Below are 22,187 nucleotides of genomic sequence, written 5' to 3' on the forward strand. Positions count from 1 at the left end.
GGAGCCAGGGATTCCCTGGGTCTCCTACCCCGACAGGCAGAAGCAGCTTTGCTTGCTGGCCCGTATCGTGGTGCATGGGCTGCAGCTGACGAGACCCTAGCCCTTTTCTTTCTAGGGAAGAGGGAGGACGGCCCAGTGGTTACGGTGCCATCCCAGGAGTCTGGATGCACAGGGCTTGGGCAGATGGGGGAGGGGAGCAGCTCCCTGGACAGTAACCCCTCCCCCTGCGGCTGGAGATCAACGGGGGCAGGAATGGGGGAGTGCAGAGCTTCCTGCAGCCAGGGGAGATTCCCGGAGGTGGGTCTGAGCTGGCCCTGGGAGTGGCTCGTGGAAGAGGAAGTCCTTTTCCCTCTCCGGCCCAGCTGGAGCCTGGTGCATAGTAGGAGCCCCTGGCTGGGGGGTCCCCAGCGCCGCCCCTCCCCAGCTCCTGAGGCAGCCAGGCCACAGACACACACTCGAAGGAGTCGCCTGGGTCCCTCTGACCTGTTCTGCCAAGTGCGCTGGCACACCCCGCTCAGCAGGACGGGGAGAGGACTCCAGAGGGGATAAACACGCCCGACCTGGGCAAAGGAGCTGGCAGCAGCTCACCTTGTAGAAAGAGTCCATGGAGAGCAGGACCACCCAGGGCACATCTAAAGCTTCGATGATCATTCTGGCCACGGTGGTCTTTCCAGAAGCACTGCCCCCTCCCAAGCCTGATGGGGGGAGAGACAGAGAGAGTAGCATGAAGCAAACATACCGGCAGCCCAACCTCGGTTAACGCTGGCAGATCTCGGCACGTCGGGAGGGAACCTTTGGAAATCTACAGCACATTACTTGCCGTTCGCATAATTAAAAGTGCTGCGACGCCAAACGAATGATTCTGTAATTACAAGTTGCTGGGGATGGCGAAGGCTCTTCAGATGAGGATCATTGGGTTAGGAGGACAGTCGGCATTCGAACCAGCCCGGAGAGAGTCCTGGTATCGGGCACACACGACAGTAAAAAATAAACTCCTCCCACAAGCACGAGGTGCAAACAGGGGGACGTTGCTGAGAGAGAGAGAGCCAGGACACAGAAGGGGTCGGGCTCATTAGGGCATTGCTCGCTACGTGTACACACAGAAGCCAGTTGCATGAGACCCTTATCTCAGTGGGATCTTTGGGCACCACCGTAATACAAACAGATACGTCCAATGCACCAATGTCTGTCACTCCGCAACATACGGGGGGAGAGGGGAGGGTCCCAAGTTCTAGGGTGCGTACGCGGGGGTCACTGGTAGGACTGCAGACCCGCCCCACTCCCTTGTGGTCCTGTATTTACAGATTCCAAAGCCAGACAGAACCATTGGGATCATCTAGTCTGACCTCCTGTAGAACATAGGCCAGAGAATAATTCCTAGACCAGGGGTCGGCAATTTTTCAGGAGTGGTGTGCCGAGTCTTCATTTAGTCACTCTAATATAAGGTGCCGCGTGCCAGTCATACATTTTAACGTTTTAGAAGGTCTCTTTCTATAAGTCTATAATATCTAACTCAACTATTGTGGTATGTAAAGTAAATAAGGTTTTAAAAATGTTTGAGAAGCGTCATTTAAAATTACATTAAAATGCAGAGCCCCCCGGACCGGTGGCCAGGACCCAGGCAGTGTGAGTGCCACTGAAAATCAGCTCACGTGCCGCCGTTGGCACGCATGCCATAGGTTGCCTACCCCTGTCCTAGAGCATTGTAGCTTCCAGCTGCCCACGGAGAAAGATGAGGACCCTAAGGGAGCAGCCGTTAAGACAGACTAATCAGGGGCACAACACCCCCGCCCCCCCCCCCCCAGTTTGAGAAGCTCGAAGGCCTAAGCTTGGGAACCAAGCTGGAGTCTCTGGCGTGGCAGCGAAGTGTGCTAGGGAGGCAGGAGCCATCTCAGAGAGATGCACTGTTGCAAAGGACCTTATGCCAAGCACATGCCAAGATCCCTGCTATGGCAGCTGCGAGGGATGGCACGACTTGAAGGAACACGCCCCGCACCCGCACTCAGCAGAGAGCCTCTGAAGCCACCCTGCGGACGTTACCGCCCCACAGGCCGCGCTCGGAAAGCTCCCAGCAGATGTCTTACCGATGACAAAGGCCTCTTTGGACTGCGTCCCGTGCTCGTTGTACCATGGCGGCCGCCCGGCGGTGTAGATCGTCCTTTTGCTCGTCCGCAGCAGGGGCGGCTCGGATTTGCACTGGCTGGTGGTCCGTTTCCGGGGGGGCCTCGCGGCACCCACCGCAGGGTACAGTCTGTCTAAGGATTCCGCTCCGCTGGTGCTAGGAGACGGGAAGAAGAAACCTGGTCATCTGGGGCAACATTCGCAGTGAGCCCCCACCGATCTGTGAGGGAATCCCCTCGAGAGCCGTGCAGGGAGGCTGAAACTTACATGTTGGTCTGAAAAGAGGCCAGAGGGATTAACAATAAACCGTGTTCTCCTGAACTCGCCCAGGGGAACGAACACAGCTGGGTTAATGAGGACCCTCCTCTCCCAGCCACCGTGCGATCTCCGCAGTGGATTCTGCAGTGGTTCTTGGCACTGCCCGTGGAATGGAACAGACCCCGCAGGGTGGATGCCAGAGGAGGGTCCTGCCCAAAGCACTGTATTAACCCACTGCCTACAGGGCGCTCCTGGGTCTGACTGGCTTGGGAAACAGGCTGTTTGGTAACAGGAAGTTGCCCCAAGTTCTGGCCCTGACTAGTGCAATCAGCAGGGAGCTGCTGTTCAGGGAAAGTGTCTCTAGTGGATAGAGGGACCTGGGGCTCAAGACCCTGGGCTCTCTTCCTGGCTGCGCCAGGCTTCTTGCGTGACCTCAGGCCAGTCGCTCAACCATTACGTGCCTCAGTTTGCCCATGTGTAAAAACTTGCCTGCTGGTACCTCACCCGGGGCGCAGGGGGAAGTTTGCTGGGGAAAGCTGAGCTCCTCCCCGGTGAAGGGGCTACACAAGCACATAGCATTGGGAAGTGCCATGATGGAGACAGCTCCCTCAGCAAGCAATGAATTCTGTGTTATCCACGTGCCAGGGTAAGAACGTCTCTGCTCTTTAGCCGGGCCTGGCCTATATGAGGCCACACGCTCCCAACTCCTTAACACACACCTCTTCAAGCAATATCTCCTCCCTCTCCCCCCCGCCTCCGTTAGCCAAACTGCCCCCCCTCCCCCCCCCCGGCCTGCTCTGAACTGCCCTCTTGAGTCTCAGCTCATTCAGACGCTCTCTCTTCAGGGCAGGGAATGTATGCTCAGCTGCGGAAAGTCAGTGTTCCTAATAATGATTATTCTCTGCCTTGCAGTAGAACCTAGAGGTCCCACAAGCAGGGCTCAGGGCCCTCCAGTGCCAGGTGCTGTACACACATGGAACAAAACACGGTCCCTCCCCCGAAGAGCTTACAATCCACGTCAGACCAACACGTGGCAAGCCCCCGGGTCAGCAGACACCACAGCCATGCCCCCAAGTGAGAAGGCAGAGGGGTTCATGGGGGCATAAAGAAAAATCACCCATATAAAGGGATCAAAAATAGCCAGGCACAGAGAGGAGACCCCCTCTCCTTCCCCGACAGCAGGGTGGTGCGTGGTGGGTTGTATTTTTAACTCCTCCATCTGCCTTGCAGTGGCGGTCTGGCTGCAGCCAGGGCATTTCCAGCCCTTCTGGCCTCATAGCAGGAGGGGGACGCAGGCTGCTGGGGAGGGGAGCGCAAGAGGTGGGTGTGTGAGCGTGCCCTGTGCTGTGCTGCTAAGCGCCTCCTCCTCATCTCAGCAGCTGCTGCAGCGGGGGGGGGGGGGGGGGATCCAACCTCCTGGCCAGGTCCTTTGGCACTTGGCAGCCCCGCGGCAGAGGCTCCGAGTGGTGCTAGGCGGCCCCCAACCAGGAGATAAGCTGCAGCCGGTGCTGCCAGACCAACGTGCCCAGGATGGAACAGATTATTTATATCAGATCGGCCGACTCTGGCCTCCCTGCTCCTCAGGCTTTCCATTTCCGAGGCTCAGGGGGGAAGCTTTCCTCCGTCTTAAGCACACATAAGGGGATAATAACGGCACCAGCAGGCGCTGCCCGGGCAGGGAAGCCGGCTTAGCACCGCCTGCCCCCATCTCCTGGGTCCCAGTGGAGAAAGATCAGAGCTGGTGTGGGAACAGGAGAAAGTGAGGGCCAGTGGCTCATTCCTGGAGAGCGCTATTACTCGGTCTCCTTCCTAGGATCCATGCTATTCCTGAGACCTCTGACCATACAAAAGGGGCAGGGGTCCTACCAGCCTTCCTCCTACAGGCCCCCCTCCCACATGGCAACCTGGGGAGAGCAAGGAGGCCACAACACCTGACACTGCTTCCCCCCATTGGGGGGCCCCATCCTAGAGGCCAGCCGCAGAGCCATCACCCTCGCAGAGTGAATTGGCACGCATCACCGAACATTTTTAGATCAAGATTGGGTGTTTTTCTAAAAAATCTGCTCTGACGCAAAGAGGAATTATCCGGGGGATGTCCTATGGCCAGAGTTATCCAGGCGGTCAGACCGGATGGTCACAACGGTCGTTTCTGGCCTAGGCAGGTGGGGAACCAGCACATAAGAGGGGCACCGAAGGATGGACGCTAGAGGTGGTGTGGCCATCACTTCCTTTTTGTCTTGGAACACCGTTCTCTGCAGGACAAGCCTGTCATGGGGCCGCCCAGGTCTGTTAGCAGGACACAGAAGGAACTGGAGACCGAGAGGTGGTTTGGACATCAAGCGTTTCACCCCCACCCCACTTCCTGACCCCAGCTGATTTGCTGAAGGGGCCAAAGCCTGGAAGAAAACGGCCAGGCCACAAAAGCCAGGCAGAGGAAATCACTCTACGTAGGACAGGAAATCTGGGGATCCCGCCTTGCTCCGTTCACTGTGCTGGGGGAGGGGGGGAATGGGACCACCCACTTATTTCCATGGGCTCCCCCCGCAGCATGATTTCAACGCCATCCTATTTCTATGCTGTACTCTCTTTAAGAAGCGAGATGGGGACCAGGGGTTCGGGGCAGTGGAAAAGGTGTGTGTTTGCAGACAAGATGACCTTTAAGTGAGTTCAAAGGGGCAACGGAGTCACGCAGGCTGAACGGGCTCCTGGAAGTTGGAGCAGCTCCCGGCCTTCTGCGGACTCACTCCAAACCCTTTTGGTCTCTGACCAGCTCTGGCTGTAACCTTTCAAACCCTGCTTGAGAGGCTCAGCGGCAGGCAACCAGCCAAGGGATTAGAGAGATCATCTACCTGGCCTGGCATTTAACAACATGCCAGCCTCCATCTCCCAGTGAAACTCTCGCCCGGCTGCAGAGGAGATGAGCTCTCGGCATTCACCAATCCCACAGTGTACAAGCACCCGCCGCCCACATGGAGCTGTTTGTGACAGTGGTGACAAGTTTGTTTCTTTCCTATTGGCTTGACGGCCCTTTCCCCCCAACTTTAGGGTTTTTTTGCCACCTAGCGAACACCAATTTCCCCCCACCCCCCGACACCTCTCCCTGGGGTCTGAATGGAGCAGAAACAGAAACATTTCGCCTTTACCAACTTCTACTTCATCCGGACAGTAACAGCACGACCACTGCAGCCCCAATTGTGGCGGTCAGGTTCTGGTGGACAAGGCACGGTAGCTGCTGCAGATCCAACATGAAGAGCATGATCCCTTGAGTCCAACACCAAGGGACTGGCTTGGGGGGTTTTATATTTCTTGGTTACCCAATGGTAAGTTTTTATGTGTTTTGTTTTGTTTTGTTTTTAAGCTTTTTTCCCCAACCTGCTTATAACAATTTTACACCTGGCCAAAGTTTGGTCTGAAAACCCTCAGCTAAAGTACAAATGAAAGTTTAAATGTTAAAAACACCTGCTGCAGCTACGCAGAATAAACAGTGAAGAGGTGTAAATCTTGGTATCTTTGCTAGCAGGAGAAAGGGTTGGTGGGTAAGGCAAAGGGCCAGGAATCAAGCAATCCAGGTTCAGTTCCCAGCTCCATCACGGATTCCCTGCATGACCTTGAGTGACTCACGTAGCCTTTCTGGGCCTCAGATAACAGCTGTCCTTCCTTTTCTGTTTCCTCTATTTAGATCACATCTTACCAGAGAATGATGTGGGCAGCCCCTGCCTCTCCTTTACTTCAATGGAGTTTCATCCAGGTGCAGGGATGTGCTCACACAGAAACGTCCATAACAGAGAATTAAAAAGCACGATCACAAACAGGTGAGGCCGACAGGGAAAGTCCACTGGATTGTATCGACTCAGAGGGCTCCTTCCCGCACAGAGAAAGTGGGAAAAGCGCGGACAGCCAGCCTGGGTACTTTGTTCTGCTCTCCCTGGGGGAACCCTGCGGCAGCAATTAAACGACGCCCGCTATTCCCCGAGCGGTGCTGACACCCGAGAAGGATGCTGCTGCGTAGACAAAGACGTTCCAGCTCGATAAAAGCAAAGATGACGAAGACGCAATTGTTATTGACTGGGGAGGAAAAAATGTTCCTTTCATCTACATTGCAAACGCAGCTCTCTGGGTGGGGACTGGTAGCACGCTGAAGCGTCTGAGCGAGTTTTACCGATGGAGAGCACAGGGATCCTGTCTACCAGAGCCCTTCTCACCCTCATTTTCCTAGAACGATCAGCGATACCATTGTGCAACGAGTGGGCAACTTCAGCTGGGCTCCGGGCAGTGCAGGGCTCTCTGGGCAGGAGGGGGTTCAGTGAGCTTGGCAGGGCAGGGATTGTCTCATCCTCAGTGGCGGTGTTTGTCCCGTGGGGGTCTCCTGCATAGCTCAGATCTGGGGCCCTACCCATGACCTCGCACGCACAGCATGAGCGAGACCATGCCGTACGGAGGGCACCATTTTGAGCCCTGGCCGGCACTGAGGACAGAGCAGCCGACACCCGGCGGGTCGGATCTGGTTGTCAGGGGGCCTTTTGCTGCCTTGGGGCCCCTGCAATTGGCGCAGATTCCTAACGCCACAACCGCTCCTACTCTTTCAAACCATTAGGAGCCCAGCACAGTGGACCCCCTGTCCCTGACTCGCATCTCGTGGTGCCACCCTACTACACAGATAAACTAGGACCAGAGCCAGGATCTCTCAAGTTCTGCTTTGCCTCTGCCTGTGGATCAGTCAGCTCCAGTGGGCTCCGACTTTCAGAGGTAGCCTCTAATTTTGGATGTCCAGCACGAGACACCAGCGGGCTGATTTCCCAAAGGTGCCAGGTTCCCGCAGCTCTCACTAACTTCAACTGGCGTTGCACGTACTCGGCTCCTCTGAAAATCTGACCCCAGGGGGTTCAAGCCACACCCAGAATTAGAGGCTACACTTTGAAAGTCTAAACCTCAGTTTTTTGTGCCTCCGTTTCCCCATCTAGAACACACACTCCACCTCGGACCCACCTTCCAGGGTGTTGTGCCGATTAACATTGGTACAGCACTTGAGCTTGTGAAGTACTGTGTGCACACAGCAATCCCAGGTTATCCAGCTGTGGTGTTCCACCAGTGAGGGCCATTGGGACCTTTTCTAATTTCCGTTGCCACGGGATGCATAAAAATGTGCGAGGGAAAAAGATGACTTAGAAATTTCCATTCATGAGAAGCAGAACCCTCATCTGGAAGGGTCCCTTGGGAGAACCTTTCTTGGATCCAGCAGAGAATTTTCATCCTATTCCAAGAGTTCATTTGTTATTTGCTATATATTTTTGCCTCCAAGGAGTCTTGTAGTTTAACACAATCCCATAATCCAGGTATTAAGTGAACACGTGTTTATTTGTTTCAGCTGTTTTGGAGCCCAACAAAGATCATGAAACAGAAACTAATGTTGCACTTCAATTTTCTGATAGTGCGCCAGAACTCTCCTGTTCGTCCCATGTAATGGCAATTCCCATATATAGTTCCTAGACAGGTTTCTTTGTTGGCTCCAATTTCTTTTTTAATTCACAACATCAAAGACCAACTGCTTATAATTAAGGCTGCGTGTCTGCAACAGATTCCGTGATTTTCCGTGACCTCTGCAGCGGCCAGCAGCAGCAGTTTGGGTGTAGGAGGGGCTTCAGGGCTAGGGTTTGGGGTGGGGTGGGGCGCTTACCGGGGGGGCAGTACCTGGCTCCCACCGACATGGCCCTGCAGCTCTTAGGCAGAGGGGCCAGGGGGGCTCCATGTGCTGCCCGTGCCCGCAGGCGCCGCCCTCGCACCTCCCATTGGCTGCGGTTCCCAGCCAATGGGAGCTGGTGCTTGTGGCGGGAGCAGTGTGCGGAGCCCCCCGGCTGCCCCTCCCCCTAGGAGCAGGGACACGGAGCCGGGTAAGGAGCCTGCGAGCCACACCAATCCTCCCCCCACCACCACCAGCGGGAGTCCTAGGCTCTCCCCCCCCCCCCCCCCCAATTCCCTCCCTGCAGAGCACCCGCAGCCCCCTGGCCCAAATGTTAGTTAGAGATATATAGTAAAAGTCATGGACAGGTCACTGGCTGTGAATATTGGTTTATTGCCCGGGACCTGTCCATGACTTTTACTAAAAATACCTGTGACTAAAACGTAGCCTTACTTATAATGCAATCTAGGTAGGCGAGATTGCAAGGGGTTTGCCGAAGGGACAGTCTCACCATGTGTGTACGGCACTCACACAGAATTAGAATTCTTTGTCTTGCAGTAGCGCCTAGGAACACTAGTCATAGACCGGGAGCCCAGCGTGCTAGGCGCTGTACAAACACAGAACAAACGATGGTTCCCTGCCTCAAAGAGCAAATAATCAAAGCGGGACCCTGATCTCGGTTGGCCGTAACATGAAGCAGCAACAAGCATTTGGGCATTTAGCACACACAATCCTGCCCCTTAGGCACGGGGGCTACAGTCAGTTCCGGGTTAACGGCCCCAGGCCATATGGAGCAGTATTTGCAATAAGAACATTTGTATTTTGTACTAGGAAGAAGAAATTGGGCCTTGAAGTTTCTGGAGGGATTTTAAATCATTTGATTCAGAACGATCACTTGTGACATCTACGTTGCTTGGCTTACGTTGCTGGAAGCTGGAATTACAGCGAGGAGGCCGTCTTAAAGGACTGCCCGCTCCGGGAGTTTCAGGGGAGCACTCTAGCATTGCTCCAGGTGCTTTGTGGGGCGTGGCAGGTCATCAGAAAGCATTTCAAAGCCTACGGGACACTATAGCATCATTCAGTTCTAAAGGCATCTACTGTTGTCTGGGTACCGCACCTGGCCCAACAGGGTCCTGCTACGCAACTAATACAAGGTAATCCTCCCCAGAACTGATCACCAACTTGTAGATCCTGAAACAGGCACAAAGGGAAGCCCATCGGCTCACCAATGACTATGAAAGCCCAGCGTTAATGCCGCCGCCTCAACACAAAGGGGATCAGTCTTGGTCGTCGATTTCTCCCCACGGTGACGTGCCCACGGTTCTATGGGTAACGTTCCGAAAAGTAACTAAGTGACCTCGGAGCGGAAGTCTTGTTGAAAACCAGCAGGACTCAGGCTTTGGCATAACATTTCAAAAGCAGCTGGAGGTGGAATCCTGCCTCCATCCACGTCAACGGGACTTTTACCAGTGGCTTCAACAAAGCCAGAACTTCAGCCTATATCTGAAGCCTAATGGTCAGGAGAATGGAAGAGACCAGGAATGATCCTTTTACTGTCTCCCCTGTTGGTCTTCAGCTTAGACCTCAAAGAAAGGCTCTGATACATCAGGGATACCCCCCTTCAGTGGCTCCCCAACTTGGGCCTTCTCATTGCTATTCCCAAAGGAGGGGAGTGGAGACGCGCCAGGGACAAGTAAGCCCCCCTCTTCCTCAGCTGCTCCCTAAGGTACACGGGGGAACGACACATCCCACCATTGTATGTTGTATTGGGTGGGAAAGGGAGACTGAATTTCCAGTTAAAAACAAAGTGTCATTTCAGCCTCCCAAATGTATTTGGGTACGGCGTAGTGTAGCCTAGTGGCTCGTGCACTGGACTGGGACTCAGGAGACATGTGTTCTATTCCTGCTGGGAGACCTTGGACAAATCACTTCCTCTCTCCGTGCCTCGTGGTCCCCATCTGTAAAATGGGGAGAATGATACTGACACCCCCCCCCCCATCAAACGCTTTGAGATCTGCGATGAGAAGAGCTAGGTGTTAATAGTGTGAAATTATTATTCGCTGCTGGGCAGATAGAGAAGTTTCCTCTCCTTCCTTGCTAGCCTTCGCCCCATCCCCTCCCACTCAGAGACATGGGGATTCTGGATAAGCCAGGGAAGTATTATTTCAGCTTTTAACATTAAACCTGACCAGATGAAGGATAGAGACACGCTCTGGCTACACAGCCCTGGACGCTCATCACAACACTCCCAACTCCACAAAATTCTCTCCTGTCCCTGCAGATTCCTCCTGATTCTCAACCACAATCCTTCCTCCAAACAGGACTCCAGGTTAAATCCTGCCCACCTAATCCCACTTGCTGTGACCAGGGGAGGGGGCAAACCCCAGGGATAATTCCAGTTCCTTTCCCAGTGTGAAACACCATCGTGAATTCGTTCACCAGCGTCCCACAAAGCTGTCCGTTAATCCTGGAGAGTAAATCAACTGCACTCCTGTTGGTGACTGATTTGTTAGCCCCAGGCTCTCTGCTGCAAGACGGGAATTAGTTGTGCAGATTAATATTGTAGCTTTTCTTTGTCACTCAATTTACCTGTCATACGGGGGGGAGAGGAGACGGATGCTTCCAATTTTAGATCAGACTTTGCCCCTAGTCTCAGGTAGTCCGGGGGCTGCCCCCCTTTTAAAGTTTAGTTCCTTCCATCCCAATGCATTCTGTGTGCCAAACTGCCATCTATTAGCTTTAGGACCAGCTGGCACCATGGACAGGATCAGACGGGTTGAGGGGCCAAAGAGAAGACACCCCCCTCCCCCCCACGAGGGTCGGGCCATCTAAAAAGGCAGCAGATTTCATTTTCAGTAGGAAAAAGAGTTCACACACTTCCCAACCACTCCCGACTCTGGAAAAAAAAAATCACAGTTCCTCCTTCCCGCTAACAGCCAGGAAAGGGAATGGATCCAAGGCCAGTGAGTTAAAGGGGATCCCACCCCTGTTTGCAATAGGCCAACCCTAACCATTGAGCCTGACTCTCTTCCCAGCTATCCCCCCCCCCCCCCAACAACCACCCCCCTAAACCCTGCAGCAAGAGGAGCTGTTGTACACAGGTTTCATCCTGTGTCCCGGGCGAAGCGTCTCTCTCTCCCAGCTGCTGTCTCCAATTTCCCAGCCCTCCGACAAACAGCCACGGTGCTTTCATGTCCGGAGGCTAAGAATTCATTCACAGGCAAACAGGGATTAAAAAAAAAAACAACAAACTACGACACTCACCTGCCTTCAGCCCCAAGGGCCCAGCAGCCAGATATCCCGACACCCGCATATATCGGGGGGCTGCTCATTCCACCCAGCTGCAGCAGAATCAGGCTCTAGCGGGGGGTAAGGGGAGGACGAGTTTCAGGAGGTTAGAGAGAGTGAGTGAGTGTGAGTGTGTGTGTGTGTGTATTTTTTGGCTGGCCTGTCACATGGCCACCTGCACGGCACTAGCATTGTAACAGGGCTGCCATGTGAATGAAGCACACTGGAGAAACCACACCAACGTAGTCCTGCGTGGGGCTATTCCTTACTCCCAGAGAGCCTGTGGGGTTGGAGGAAGGGTTTCAGACGCCCAGCGTGGTTTGCTTTGCAGTCCTAGGGGGCTGCGGTGTTAGTGAAGGGCTGGGCAAGGAAGACAGAGGGAGGCGAGAAAGAGCCAGCGCGCCTAGGAAGAGGATCGCTTATCCTACAGATTATGTTCATTACCTGATATTAATAGCACGGACTTTGTTTGAAAAAAAAGGCGGCCGTAGCACCTCCTCTTCCCCCACCCCTCACCCCGACAGGCCTCGCTCACCTGCTGCTGACATTCAGAGTCCGGGCTCACTGGGGGGAGCAGCGAGGATGACCCACTGCTGGGGTAAGTGAGGGGCCAGTCTCACCGACTCCCCCATCCAAGCAATTGTAGCAGTGTCTGGACAAAGAGCTGCAGCTGGGGCTGGGGGGGGAGCCAGAGTCCTTCGGAACGGATCAGAGCAAGCAGATTAGCAGGCCCAGCCCATAGCCTCCCCCTAGGGAATGTATCAGATATTAGCCTAATACCCAAACAAGAGCCAGTGGGGACAGAGGAGACTCTCTCTGTCCTAAGCAGCTCATCTGAGCCGGGGTATTAATATTGCCCTGGCATTCCTGGGGCAGACCCCAGCTCTGCAGGGGAGCGAGCCAGGAGCCCCCAGCCTCCTGGCTACAAATTCATATTCGCTCTGAGCAGGGAAGTTATGAAGAGCTCCCAGGTCGGGGCCGAGCCGGTTGCTGGAGGTGGATCTGTAGCTGCGGAGCTCTCCTGATATCCCCCAGAGCTGCTTCCAGCCCCAGCATAAACAAGTCTGTGAAACTCAACACCCCCAGCCATGGGTAACCACGCAAACAACCCCCCCCTCACCCCATGCACGAGGCCGCTGCATTCTGCACTCTCAGCCGTCCTGCTGCCAGGTGCTTTCTGCCAACCCTGCCACTTCGGCAGCAATTTTCCACCCGCTGCTCCTCTCCCAGCTGAACACGTCCTCCCAGCAGAGAGAGCAACACGGGAACCGGCAGTACATGGAGAACGGCAGGGAGCTTGGCATGGCGCCGTGTGGCTGGGCCTGGGGAAATACCTGACTGCCAGCAGGTGCCAAGGGGCAGCTAGGCATGAACGAGCCGTGGAGTACAGGAAGAAGGGACGTAGCAAACTGAACGCAGGGAGTGAGGGGAAGCGTGAAGGGGGCAGGATTCTAGGCAAAGGACCACAGATGGGCGGGTACAGCAGAGCTGGTAAGGGATAGGGGACTAGGAGCATCAGGTCAGCTCCCAGACTGCTGCACTGGGCAGCACAGTGTGGGGAGGAGGTGACCAGCCCTCTGTGGAGAAAGAAGTGGTTCAGGACTATTTAGAAAAACTGGACGAGCACAAGTCCATGGGGCCGGATGCGCTGCATCCGAGGGTGCTAAAGGAGTTGGTGGATGTGATTGCAGAGACATTGGCCATATCTTTGGAAACTCATGGCGATCGGGGGAGGTTCCGGATGAGTGGAAAAAGGCTAATGTAGTGCCCATCTTTAAAAAAGGGAAGAAGGAAGATCCGGGGAACTACAGGCCAGTCAGCCTCACCTCAGTCCCTGGAAAAATCATGGAGAAGGTCCTCAAGAAATCAATTTTGAAGCACTTAGAGGAGAGGAAAGTGATCAGGAACAGTCAGCATGGATTCACCAAGGGGAAGTCGTGCCTGACTAACCTAATTGCCTTCTATGATGAGATAACTGGGTCTGTGGATGAGGGGAAAACAGTGGATGTGTTATTCCTTGACTTTAGCAAAGCTTTTGATACAGTCTCCCACAGTATTCTTGCCGGCAAGTTAAAGAAGTATGGGCTGGATGGACTATAAGGTGGATAGAAAGCTGGCTAGATTGTCGGGCTCAACGGGTAGTGATCAATGGCTCCATGTCTAGTTGGCAGCTGGTATCAAGCGGAGTGCCCCAAGGGTCGGTCCTGGGGCCGGTTTTGTTCAATATCTTCATTAATGATCTGGAGGATGGTGTGGATTGAACCCTCAACAAGTCTGCAGATGCCACTAAACTGGGAGGAGTGGTAGATACGCTGGAGGGTAGGGATAGGATACAGAGGGACCTAGACAAATTAGAGGATTGGGCCAAAAGAAATCTGATGAGGTTCAACAAGGACAAATGCAGAGTCCTGCACGTAGGATGGAAGAATCCCATGCACTGCTACAGATTAGGGACTGAGTGGATAGGCAGCAGTTATGCAGAAAAGGACCTAGGGGTTATGGTGGATGAGAAGCTGGATATGAGTCAACAGTGTGCCCTTGTTGCCAAGAAGGCTAACGACATTTTGGGCTGTATAAGTAGGAGCATTGCCAGCAGATCGAGGGACGTGATCATTCCCCTCTATTCGGCACTGGTGAGGCCTCATCTGGAGTACTGTGTCCAGTTTTGGGCCCCACACTACAAGAAGGATGTGGAAAAATTGGAAAGAGTCCAGCGGAGGGCAACAAAAATGATTAGGGGCCTGGAGCACATGATTTATGAGGAGAGGCTGAGAGAACTGGGATTGTTTAGTCTGCAGAAGAGACGAATGAGGGGGGGGATTTGATAGCTGCTTTCAACTACCTGAAGGGGGGTTCCAAAGAGGATGGATCTAGACTGTTCTCAGTGGTACCAGATGACAGAACAAGGAGCAATGGTCTCAAGTTGCAGTGGGGGAGGTCTAGGTTGGATATTAGGAAAAACTATTTCACCAGGAGGGTGGTGAAGCACTGGAATGGGTTACCTAAGGAGGTGGTGGAATCTCCTTCCTTAGAGGTTTTTAAGGCCCGGCTTGACAAAGCCCGGGCTGGGATGATTTAGTTGGGAATTGGTCCTGCTTTGAGCAGGGGGTGGGACTAGATGACCTCCTGAGGTCCCTTCCAACCCTGATATTCTAGGAGTCTATGATATAGAAGCGTTCAGCCACTTAGCAGCAGGTGTCTGGTGCAGCACACGAGCTGATTAAAACCCAGCTGTATCCACCTTCCCTGGGCACATGAGAGCCTGCCAGGCTGTGCGCCACACAACCGGGCCAAGCTCCGAGGTCACGGGTGTGCGTAAGGCTGACCTGTCACCGAAGCAAAAGGGACGTTACTTGAACAAAGAGAAAAGACAACAAGTCTGGGGTAAAAACCCCATAATAATTGGGGACTTTCTCCCCTGACGTGGGCAGTGATTACGATCCAGATTACGAATATTAAATAAGCTTCCCCTGTCCCCCACAAGCCACACTGATCAGAACTGGGGTCCTGCTTTGCTCCCCTGGACTGAGGGGCCCAGCTCCCCAGGACAGAATTTCCAATGAAGTTTTTCTTTTGTTTTGCATCCGTGTCAGCTGTCTCCAGCCAGCCCTCCCTAGGAATTCGGTGTTTGACTTTTGACGACCTGAGGGCTTTGAAAAATGGAGCCACTGGGCTGTGGGGAAAAAGGGGGCCGAGAGGTGTGTTTGGAGAGGCAGAAGGGCAGGCCAAAAGAAGGCCTGGGAGCAGAGGCGCTATTCCGTACACCTGAGGGGACAGGTACTGAGCATTTGCTGCAAGTGTGCCAGGCACACGGGCTTTAAGAACACAGCAGCCCTGTCCAGCACAATGGGGTCTCGATCCTGTTTGGGGCCCTTCAGGCACCAGTGCAATACAGACAACTTTTGTGAGTGACCTTTAAAGGCCGTAACGCACGTCTCTGGGCGGGTTTCCTTTGCTGAGGCAGGTACGACACTTCAGGGGTCTGATTTTCAGGAGCCACAACCCCAACTGGTCAACACAAGCTGCGGGGTCTGAACGCCGAACTCCAACCGTCTCTGATATTTAAACACTCCACAGCCTGTTGCGCTGGCCTCTGGAGACAAAGGCCCAACTCCGAAATAAACAGGACTGCGCACGTGAATGGGATTTCAGGGCACTGGGATCCTAGTCTAGTATGGGGCACACATAACGTTAGCACCAATGCACGACAGCTAGATTAACAGAAGAGAATGTTCCCCCGAAACACGTTATCAAATCACTAACACTTGGACCAGTGAGGATGTGTAAAGAAACAGACAAAAAGAAACTGCCCCAAACCCCTGCTTGAAATAACAGTAAAACTGCGACACACGGCCACAGGGAAGGGAATTCAAAGGGAAAGCTGACAATGCATCCCTAACTCGAGCCATTATACTGAGCCGTCCCCCCAAATAATGATGCCGATCACACGGCAGAGTGGGTGAACTTCAAAGGAACACACGGAGAACTTTTTTCCGTGCTGCAATTTTATTTTAAACTCCCCTGTGTCTGTAAAGCCCTTTCAGAAGTTTAAAAATAAAATCTTTCCCCAGCGATTTCTATTCTTTCCCATTAAAGAAACAGACATAAGAAGTTGGAGCCCTCCCCACCAATGCTTCATTGTTCTTTACAGCGAACACCAGAGAGCTTTTTTCCGGTCTTTGTTTCAATGTCCAAATGACAGGGCTGTCACCTATTCTCCTGACAGAGTCTGCTCCACAGTCTAATCTAGCTCCTAAGCTAGTAAGAGTCGGCCGAAATCGCCTTTCTTCATTCGATGCTGTGGTTGTTTTAAATGTATGCCAATAACAATATTTTCTATCTTTGCAAATCGTCTCGGGCTCTGAACAAAGGCTCAGTGGCAGTACACAACAGGAGTGCATCAAATCAAATCTAGTCTGAAGGCAGTTCTAAGGCCTGCACTTTCGGGGAACAGATTACCTTCCAAAGAGCTCGCGGACATTCAAGAAGAGTCGGAAAGGAATGATCAACACCACTGCCCACCCCACGCGCTATAGCTGCATTCACACAAGGAGAGCTTTGCTCGCATCGCATACTGATAGCCCTGTACTGACAAAGTGCTTCTAGTGTAGATGTGGCCCAGGAGGGCGAGAAACTTACTTTTAAAAAGAAACGCAAGCTGAGATTCTCATGCAATCAAGTGAGAATGAGGTCCAAGGCCCGGGGCTTTGAATCCCTCCCTCCCCTAAATATAGCAATACAATAAAATAATCAGAGCTGGCAATCTGCGTCAGAAGCACCTACGTTTCCTCCAGTTGATTCATCCAGCTTTGGCAACAGGTTAGTTGTGAAAATCAAAGAAGGTAGATTTAAAAGAGTTCTTGAAACAGGTCCTCTTGTTAATTTCGCCCCATTGTTCCTTGACCCTCTTTAAACAATCCCTGGGCCTCTCTAGCAATGCTTATCAACTTCCCTTTTCAGCTGGTTAGGCTGATGGGAGCACAGAGTGTAAGATTCTGATCATCAGTTCTATATTCTATTAGTTCTACGACTGAGACCCCCGATGGCCTTTGGGTGAGTGTGGGTGAAATGCAGATGAAGGGTGTTCATAAAACTGGGGGATGGCCTGTCTCTGGTGTTGTACACGGATTATTAAAATGGCCCAGATAGTGTCATAATAGGACATGCACTAAATATAAACACTAGTGTCACGTCTTCCCAATTTGCCTTAATTCCAGCACGTTCGTGCAGATTTTGGGAAAATGCTGATCATTTATTTTTCCTTTAGTTTTTAGGACAAAGCTGAAATTAACCAGGGCTCTTCCTGTTTTGGTCACTGTGACCCCAATCTTACAACTGGATCCACGCGGGCCTTCGTGTCCATGCACGACCCCAGCAGCGGTCCAGCCATGTAGATCCGACTCCAGGATCAGGGCCTGTGTGCGTGAACCCGTTATAATGGGCCCTGCTATGAATGTAGCATTGGCTCATACTGCTGGCTGGGCAGAACATGCCAAGTCCTGTATGAACACTGATCCTCCATGACAGCATGGTGGCTTTCACACCCCGAAAGGGGGCGAGGGGGGGGAGGAGAGAGTCGGGATTTGAAGGACAGCCTCCCACCAGACTGTAACAACTGTCCATGACTCCGAGCCACTTGGGTCCTTATGCACTTGTCAGGGCCAGATCCTCAGCTGGTGCAAATCGACACAGCTCCACTGACCTTGGTGGAGGAGGCTGATTTACATCAACCAATCGGCTGGCCCTAACGTCAGTCTCTTTGTTGCCTTGCCCCTGAGCTAGAGGCTATCTGACCACGACCCTGGCTCGCTGCCTGGGAGGCCCTCCTGCTGTAGGTAAGTGCTGCTCGAGGCCTTCCTTTCATGCAGTGGTAACTAGTAAAGGCCACTTGAGAAAGAGCCGGTGAAATGACAGCGGGAGAAGGGCTCTGAGACTAACCGCCAGCCGGACTGCCGCCCGCTCAGACTCCTGGGCTGCGTTAACACTAAGGAAGGAGCCCCCTTTGATCCCGCTTGTCACACCCAGCTCTCTCCGTGACAGCCCCATCAGCTGCAGTGTAACAGTCTGGCCGCTGGAGCTCCCAGGGCCAAAGCATGAAGGGGGACACCCATCTTTGTCTCTGCACACAGGGGCCTCTGCTCCTGGGTGGGTGCAGAGGAGAGACATCAGCAAACAATCAAAGCGTCTAAAGGAAGCATCAGAGGGTCCTGTGGCACCTTTAAGACTAACAGAAGTATTGGGAGCATAAACTTCCGTGGGTAAGAACCTCATTTCTTCACATGCAAGTAATGGAAATCTCCCCCCCGAACTCTGCTCGGTGCCCATCAGACTAAGGCCTTACCTACATTAGAGAAACGAGCACCAGTGTAACCATGTTGTCGGAGTTACACTGGTGCAAACTCCTAATAAGGATGCATGAGGCTAATAGAAAGCACCAGTCCTGCCCTGCTCAGAGCTGTGTGCACAGCTCAGGGACAGAGGCTGTCCCCCACCCCCTCATTTATCATTTAACGCTGGTGGCGCTGAGCTTGATTTGAGCTTGGGTATTTCTGGGGCATTCTCAGCTCGGTTTTGAAAGTTATTCCCACCCGACTCGAGCATGTTCAATAGGCCAGGGGAACCGGCTCCTCCAGGGGAACACAGGACTGGCGCAGGGCATGCTGATGGGCTGGTCAGATCTTGTTTTCATGAGGGGGACCAAGAACTGAAGCCCTCGGCCTGAGCCCTGGCAGCTGTGTGTGCAGGATGGACAGGGAGGGTAGATGCGCCTCTTCCCTCGCTGAGCCTCCCTAACAGAAAGGGAGCAGAGGTCCTTCCCCCAGACCTCCCCGGCCCCCGCCAGCTCATCAGATCAGCAGCTTCAGCCCAGGAGCAGGAGGGAGCAGTTTGGAAGAGGCGTTCTGCACCCTCCCACCGCCACGACCACCAGAGCGAGACGTGGAACTGTGGCTTGGTGCATGATGCAGTGCTAACCTGCACCAAGAAGGGGGAAAGGGAGACAGGGATATGGTCCCATTCTCCTGGTGAGAGGCAGGACCCAACTCCTGACACTGGCAGAGCCACTGGTCCAGCCAGTCCAGATCACCAGTTGCACAGGATGAAAATGCTTTAGAGTCCAAAGAGTTAAAAAGTTTCCACTCTGGGAGATAACCCGCAGCAGCACCTTAATCTGCAGCTACGGACAAGTTTAAGGGGATGGCAGTAGCACCCCCTAGTGGTAAATGTCCAAATATTTAAATACTGCAACAGAGATTAACACTACCACCACTTCCTTCTATGGCAACACCATTCCACAATGATTAAGCAACTTGAATGCAAAATTCATGCCCAACGGGGAGGGGGGGGGGGGGATGTAGAGTCATTACAGCTAGCTGAGAAGAGAGCTCAAGCCTGGACAGAAAGGAGTGTTTACATAAGGCAAATCATTTAAAGGGGCCCCATCCACTTAAAAATCTTGGGCCTGACCCTCCACAAACATACAGTACCCATTTACATTGGAGTGACTCCCTCGAGTGTGATGGAATTATTATTCCTCTACACCGATCTAACAGAGGAGAATCAGGCCCTGTGGAATTACACACACACACTTTTTTATCCTCTGTTAATAACTTTGATTATCAAAGCTAAATGAAGTTTACAAATAATGCACTGTTCTCACCGCTGTTTCTGATCTGTTCATTTTTACATTTCTGACAGCTTGGACACAGGAAACCATGAGGTCAGTGTAGCTGATACCTTACTACTTGGTTAAAACAGCCACTGTTATACAACCCAGCTACTCATCAGCTTCTCTAGCTATTACTCAGTAATGCACTTCCTTCCTCTGGTAAACTCATTGTGTTCATAGGCCCCATTTTACAGTTGATGAAACTGAGGCACCGAAAGGTTAAGGGCAACATTTCCCCCCAAGTAAGTGGTCTGTTGGTCACTGACTCAACTGGAAATCAGTGCGTTCAGCGTCTCTGAAAAACCTAACCACCCAAGTTTGAAAGGTTTGGCCTTAGTGACTTGCTCACAGTCACACATCAGGTGTCTGAATAATTTGGAGCAGAACACATGGGAACTCTGGACTCCCGGGGGTTTGCTCCAACCACTAGACGGTGCTGTCACAGGTGCACTGCACTGTAGTAAGCATTACTTTGCAGTATTTATTATAAATACCCTTTGTAGACACTCAAAGTTCTGAACATTTCACCTCTAGAGCTGGTATATTCCATGCATGCTCTCAGCCCAAAGAATTTTTTTTTTTTTTTTAAAGAAAATGTGAGGAATATCCATCCACCTATTTTTCCGTTACGTGAGTAAGGAAAAAAATATACATATGTCTTTTCCAAGATGGCAAATTTTGCAGTGCATGATATGTGGAAGGGGTGTGCGCACAGATTTGCAAACAGCTAAACTTTAATTTTTTCCAGAAAGCTAATCCTCACTGCAGTTTAATCTGTTGACCATTTTACAAAGCAACAAGAAAGAAAGTGACTAATTCCTTGGTTTTGTGTATGCAGACTAGAACCCTTTGCTAAGGTTGAGGTGTGTGAAACTAACGCCCACGTAGAATCTTTCCTCACCGAAAGAGTTCAACCCAGAGATCGTTTTCACAGTTTTAAAGATAGCAACAGATAAAGATTTCACAAGTGCAGAAAGGTTCCAGTTGTGTTTATAAACATCAGGTGAAATCCTGACCTCTCTGAAGTCAATGGGCATTTTGCCATTGACTTCAGGGGGGCCAGAATTTCACCCCAGAAGAACAAACTGCAGATTTTATAACCCTTGCAAGAGCAGTCTGTGATGCTTACACTGGTCACCCCTAAATATTTACAGTTGAGATTTGCAAGTAATTAAGGGTACCACACTATTCCCTAATGAGTGCAGGGCACAGCATATTATCCTTACAATGTAAAACTGTACAGTTCTGAAGGGGGACCGCTGTACAAAGCATGAAGCCCGCTGAGGACTCCACCATTATCACTGGGCTCATCACGGTCATTTGGAGCTTCATGCAGAGAGCTGGGTTTGAACTAGATCTCCTGTACTAGCCCCAGATACCTGAGTCTAAGAAGAATCTCTGCTAGCAACATAGGGCCTATGACACCCAGGCAGCTGAGGAGGTCTGAGTCAGGCCAGTACAGGGCAGTGGAAACACAAACACTTTTCACCCTGAAGTATCCCAGTGCACTTTCCAAATGCTCACCATACTGCCCCACTGGAATGCAGCCAGCTCTGGGGAGGAGGGGGCCTATCAGGTGCACAGCACCTTGCAAGACAGAGAAGCAAGGGAAAGTTTGGACAAGCGCCCTAGAGCAAATTCTGCCCCTGGGGAGTGCCGGGGAGATGGTTAATGCCCAGGGAGAAGAGACAGATCCACCCCGCTCCAGGGCTCCTCAGAAAGTCCCCAGCACAGAAACGTGCAGGGGCAAAGTGGATGCACCTTGAAGCCATCCCCTTGGAGAGCTCAGGGGAGCTTGTCCTGCCTTGCCCGTGGACTCCAGTCCTACCACCCTTGCCCTGGCCGCCGACCCCAAAACAAACAAGCCATAGACACACCCACCTCCTGCACCCCAAGGAGCCCCCAGGGCCAGCCCCTGGCTCCCCAGGGCGCCCTGTTACCTGTCCTCTCCTGGCGCGCCTCTCTCCTCATGCACTCCCTCTCCCCCACCATCACCAGCCGCTGCAGCCATTGCGCTTCTCGATCAGCTGTTGGGAGAGGGGCTGGGGAGGGAGGCGCTCTGCGCCCCAGGGCTTCATGGGAGTTGTAGTTCACAGGCGGGAGCGAACGCGCTACTCCCAAAGGCGAGGAACCCATGAGTGGACTACAACTGGCCGGAAGGGTGGGAGCCCTTTGCATCATGGGATTTGTAGTTTTTTTTGGAGGGGGGAGGGGGGTTGGTTTGTTTTTGCAGGGGAGGAAACTTAATGACCGTGCAAGGAAAGGAAACTGAAAGGGTGGGTTGGAGGCCATGGGGTGCAGAGCAAAGGGACTGATGCTGCTGGCCACACAAAGCCCTGTGGTGGGTTTAAATATAAAAAGAGCTTGGAAAGGACCAGAGCTTGCACTAGCAAGCCTGCAAAATGCCAGAGCTGTCCGCCTGCAAAATACTAGAGCAGGGGTCAGCAACCTTTCAGGAGTGCTGTGCCGAGTCTTCATTTATTCGCTCTAATTTACGATTTTACGTGCAAGTCATAATTGTAATGTTTTTAGAATATATAGCACACTATTGTTGTATGTAAAGTCAATAAGGTTTTTTAAATGTTTAAGAAGCTTCATTTAAAATGAAATTAAAATGCAGAGCCCCCTGGACCGGTGGCCAGGACCCGGGCAGTGTGAGAGCCACTGAAAATCAGC

The 22,187-nt window shown here is 52.6% G+C and overlaps 1 protein-coding gene across 5 annotated transcripts in view; it reads right to left on the minus strand.

The window, feature by feature from the left end:
* Positions 1-21,532, minus strand: part of UCKL1 (uridine-cytidine kinase 1 like 1) — a 42,391-nt gene extending 20,859 nt beyond the window's left edge. For 2 of the 5 annotated variants that reach the window (XM_054046092.1, XM_054046094.1), the window contains exons 1-4: positions 11,880-11,976; positions 11,321-11,415; positions 2,085-2,278; positions 589-695 (exon numbers count right to left, since the gene is read on the minus strand). In XM_054046092.1, coding sequence (XP_053902067.1) covers positions 589-695; positions 2,085-2,278; positions 11,321-11,388 — 369 coding nt within the window. In that variant the 5' untranslated portion in view covers positions 11,389-11,415; positions 11,880-11,976. Of the gene's footprint in view, positions 1-588; positions 696-2,084; positions 2,279-11,320; positions 11,416-11,879; positions 11,977-21,451 lie in introns of those variants that run through there. The other 3 variants (XM_054046090.1, XM_054046091.1, XM_054046093.1) reach the window with 2 other exon arrangements.
* Positions 21,533-22,187: the final 655 nt, after the last annotated feature.

Source organism: Malaclemys terrapin, chromosome 12 (assembly GCF_027887155.1).
Source record: "Malaclemys terrapin pileata isolate rMalTer1 chromosome 12, rMalTer1.hap1, whole genome shotgun sequence".
NCBI lineage: Eukaryota > Metazoa > Chordata > Testudines > Emydidae > Malaclemys > Malaclemys terrapin.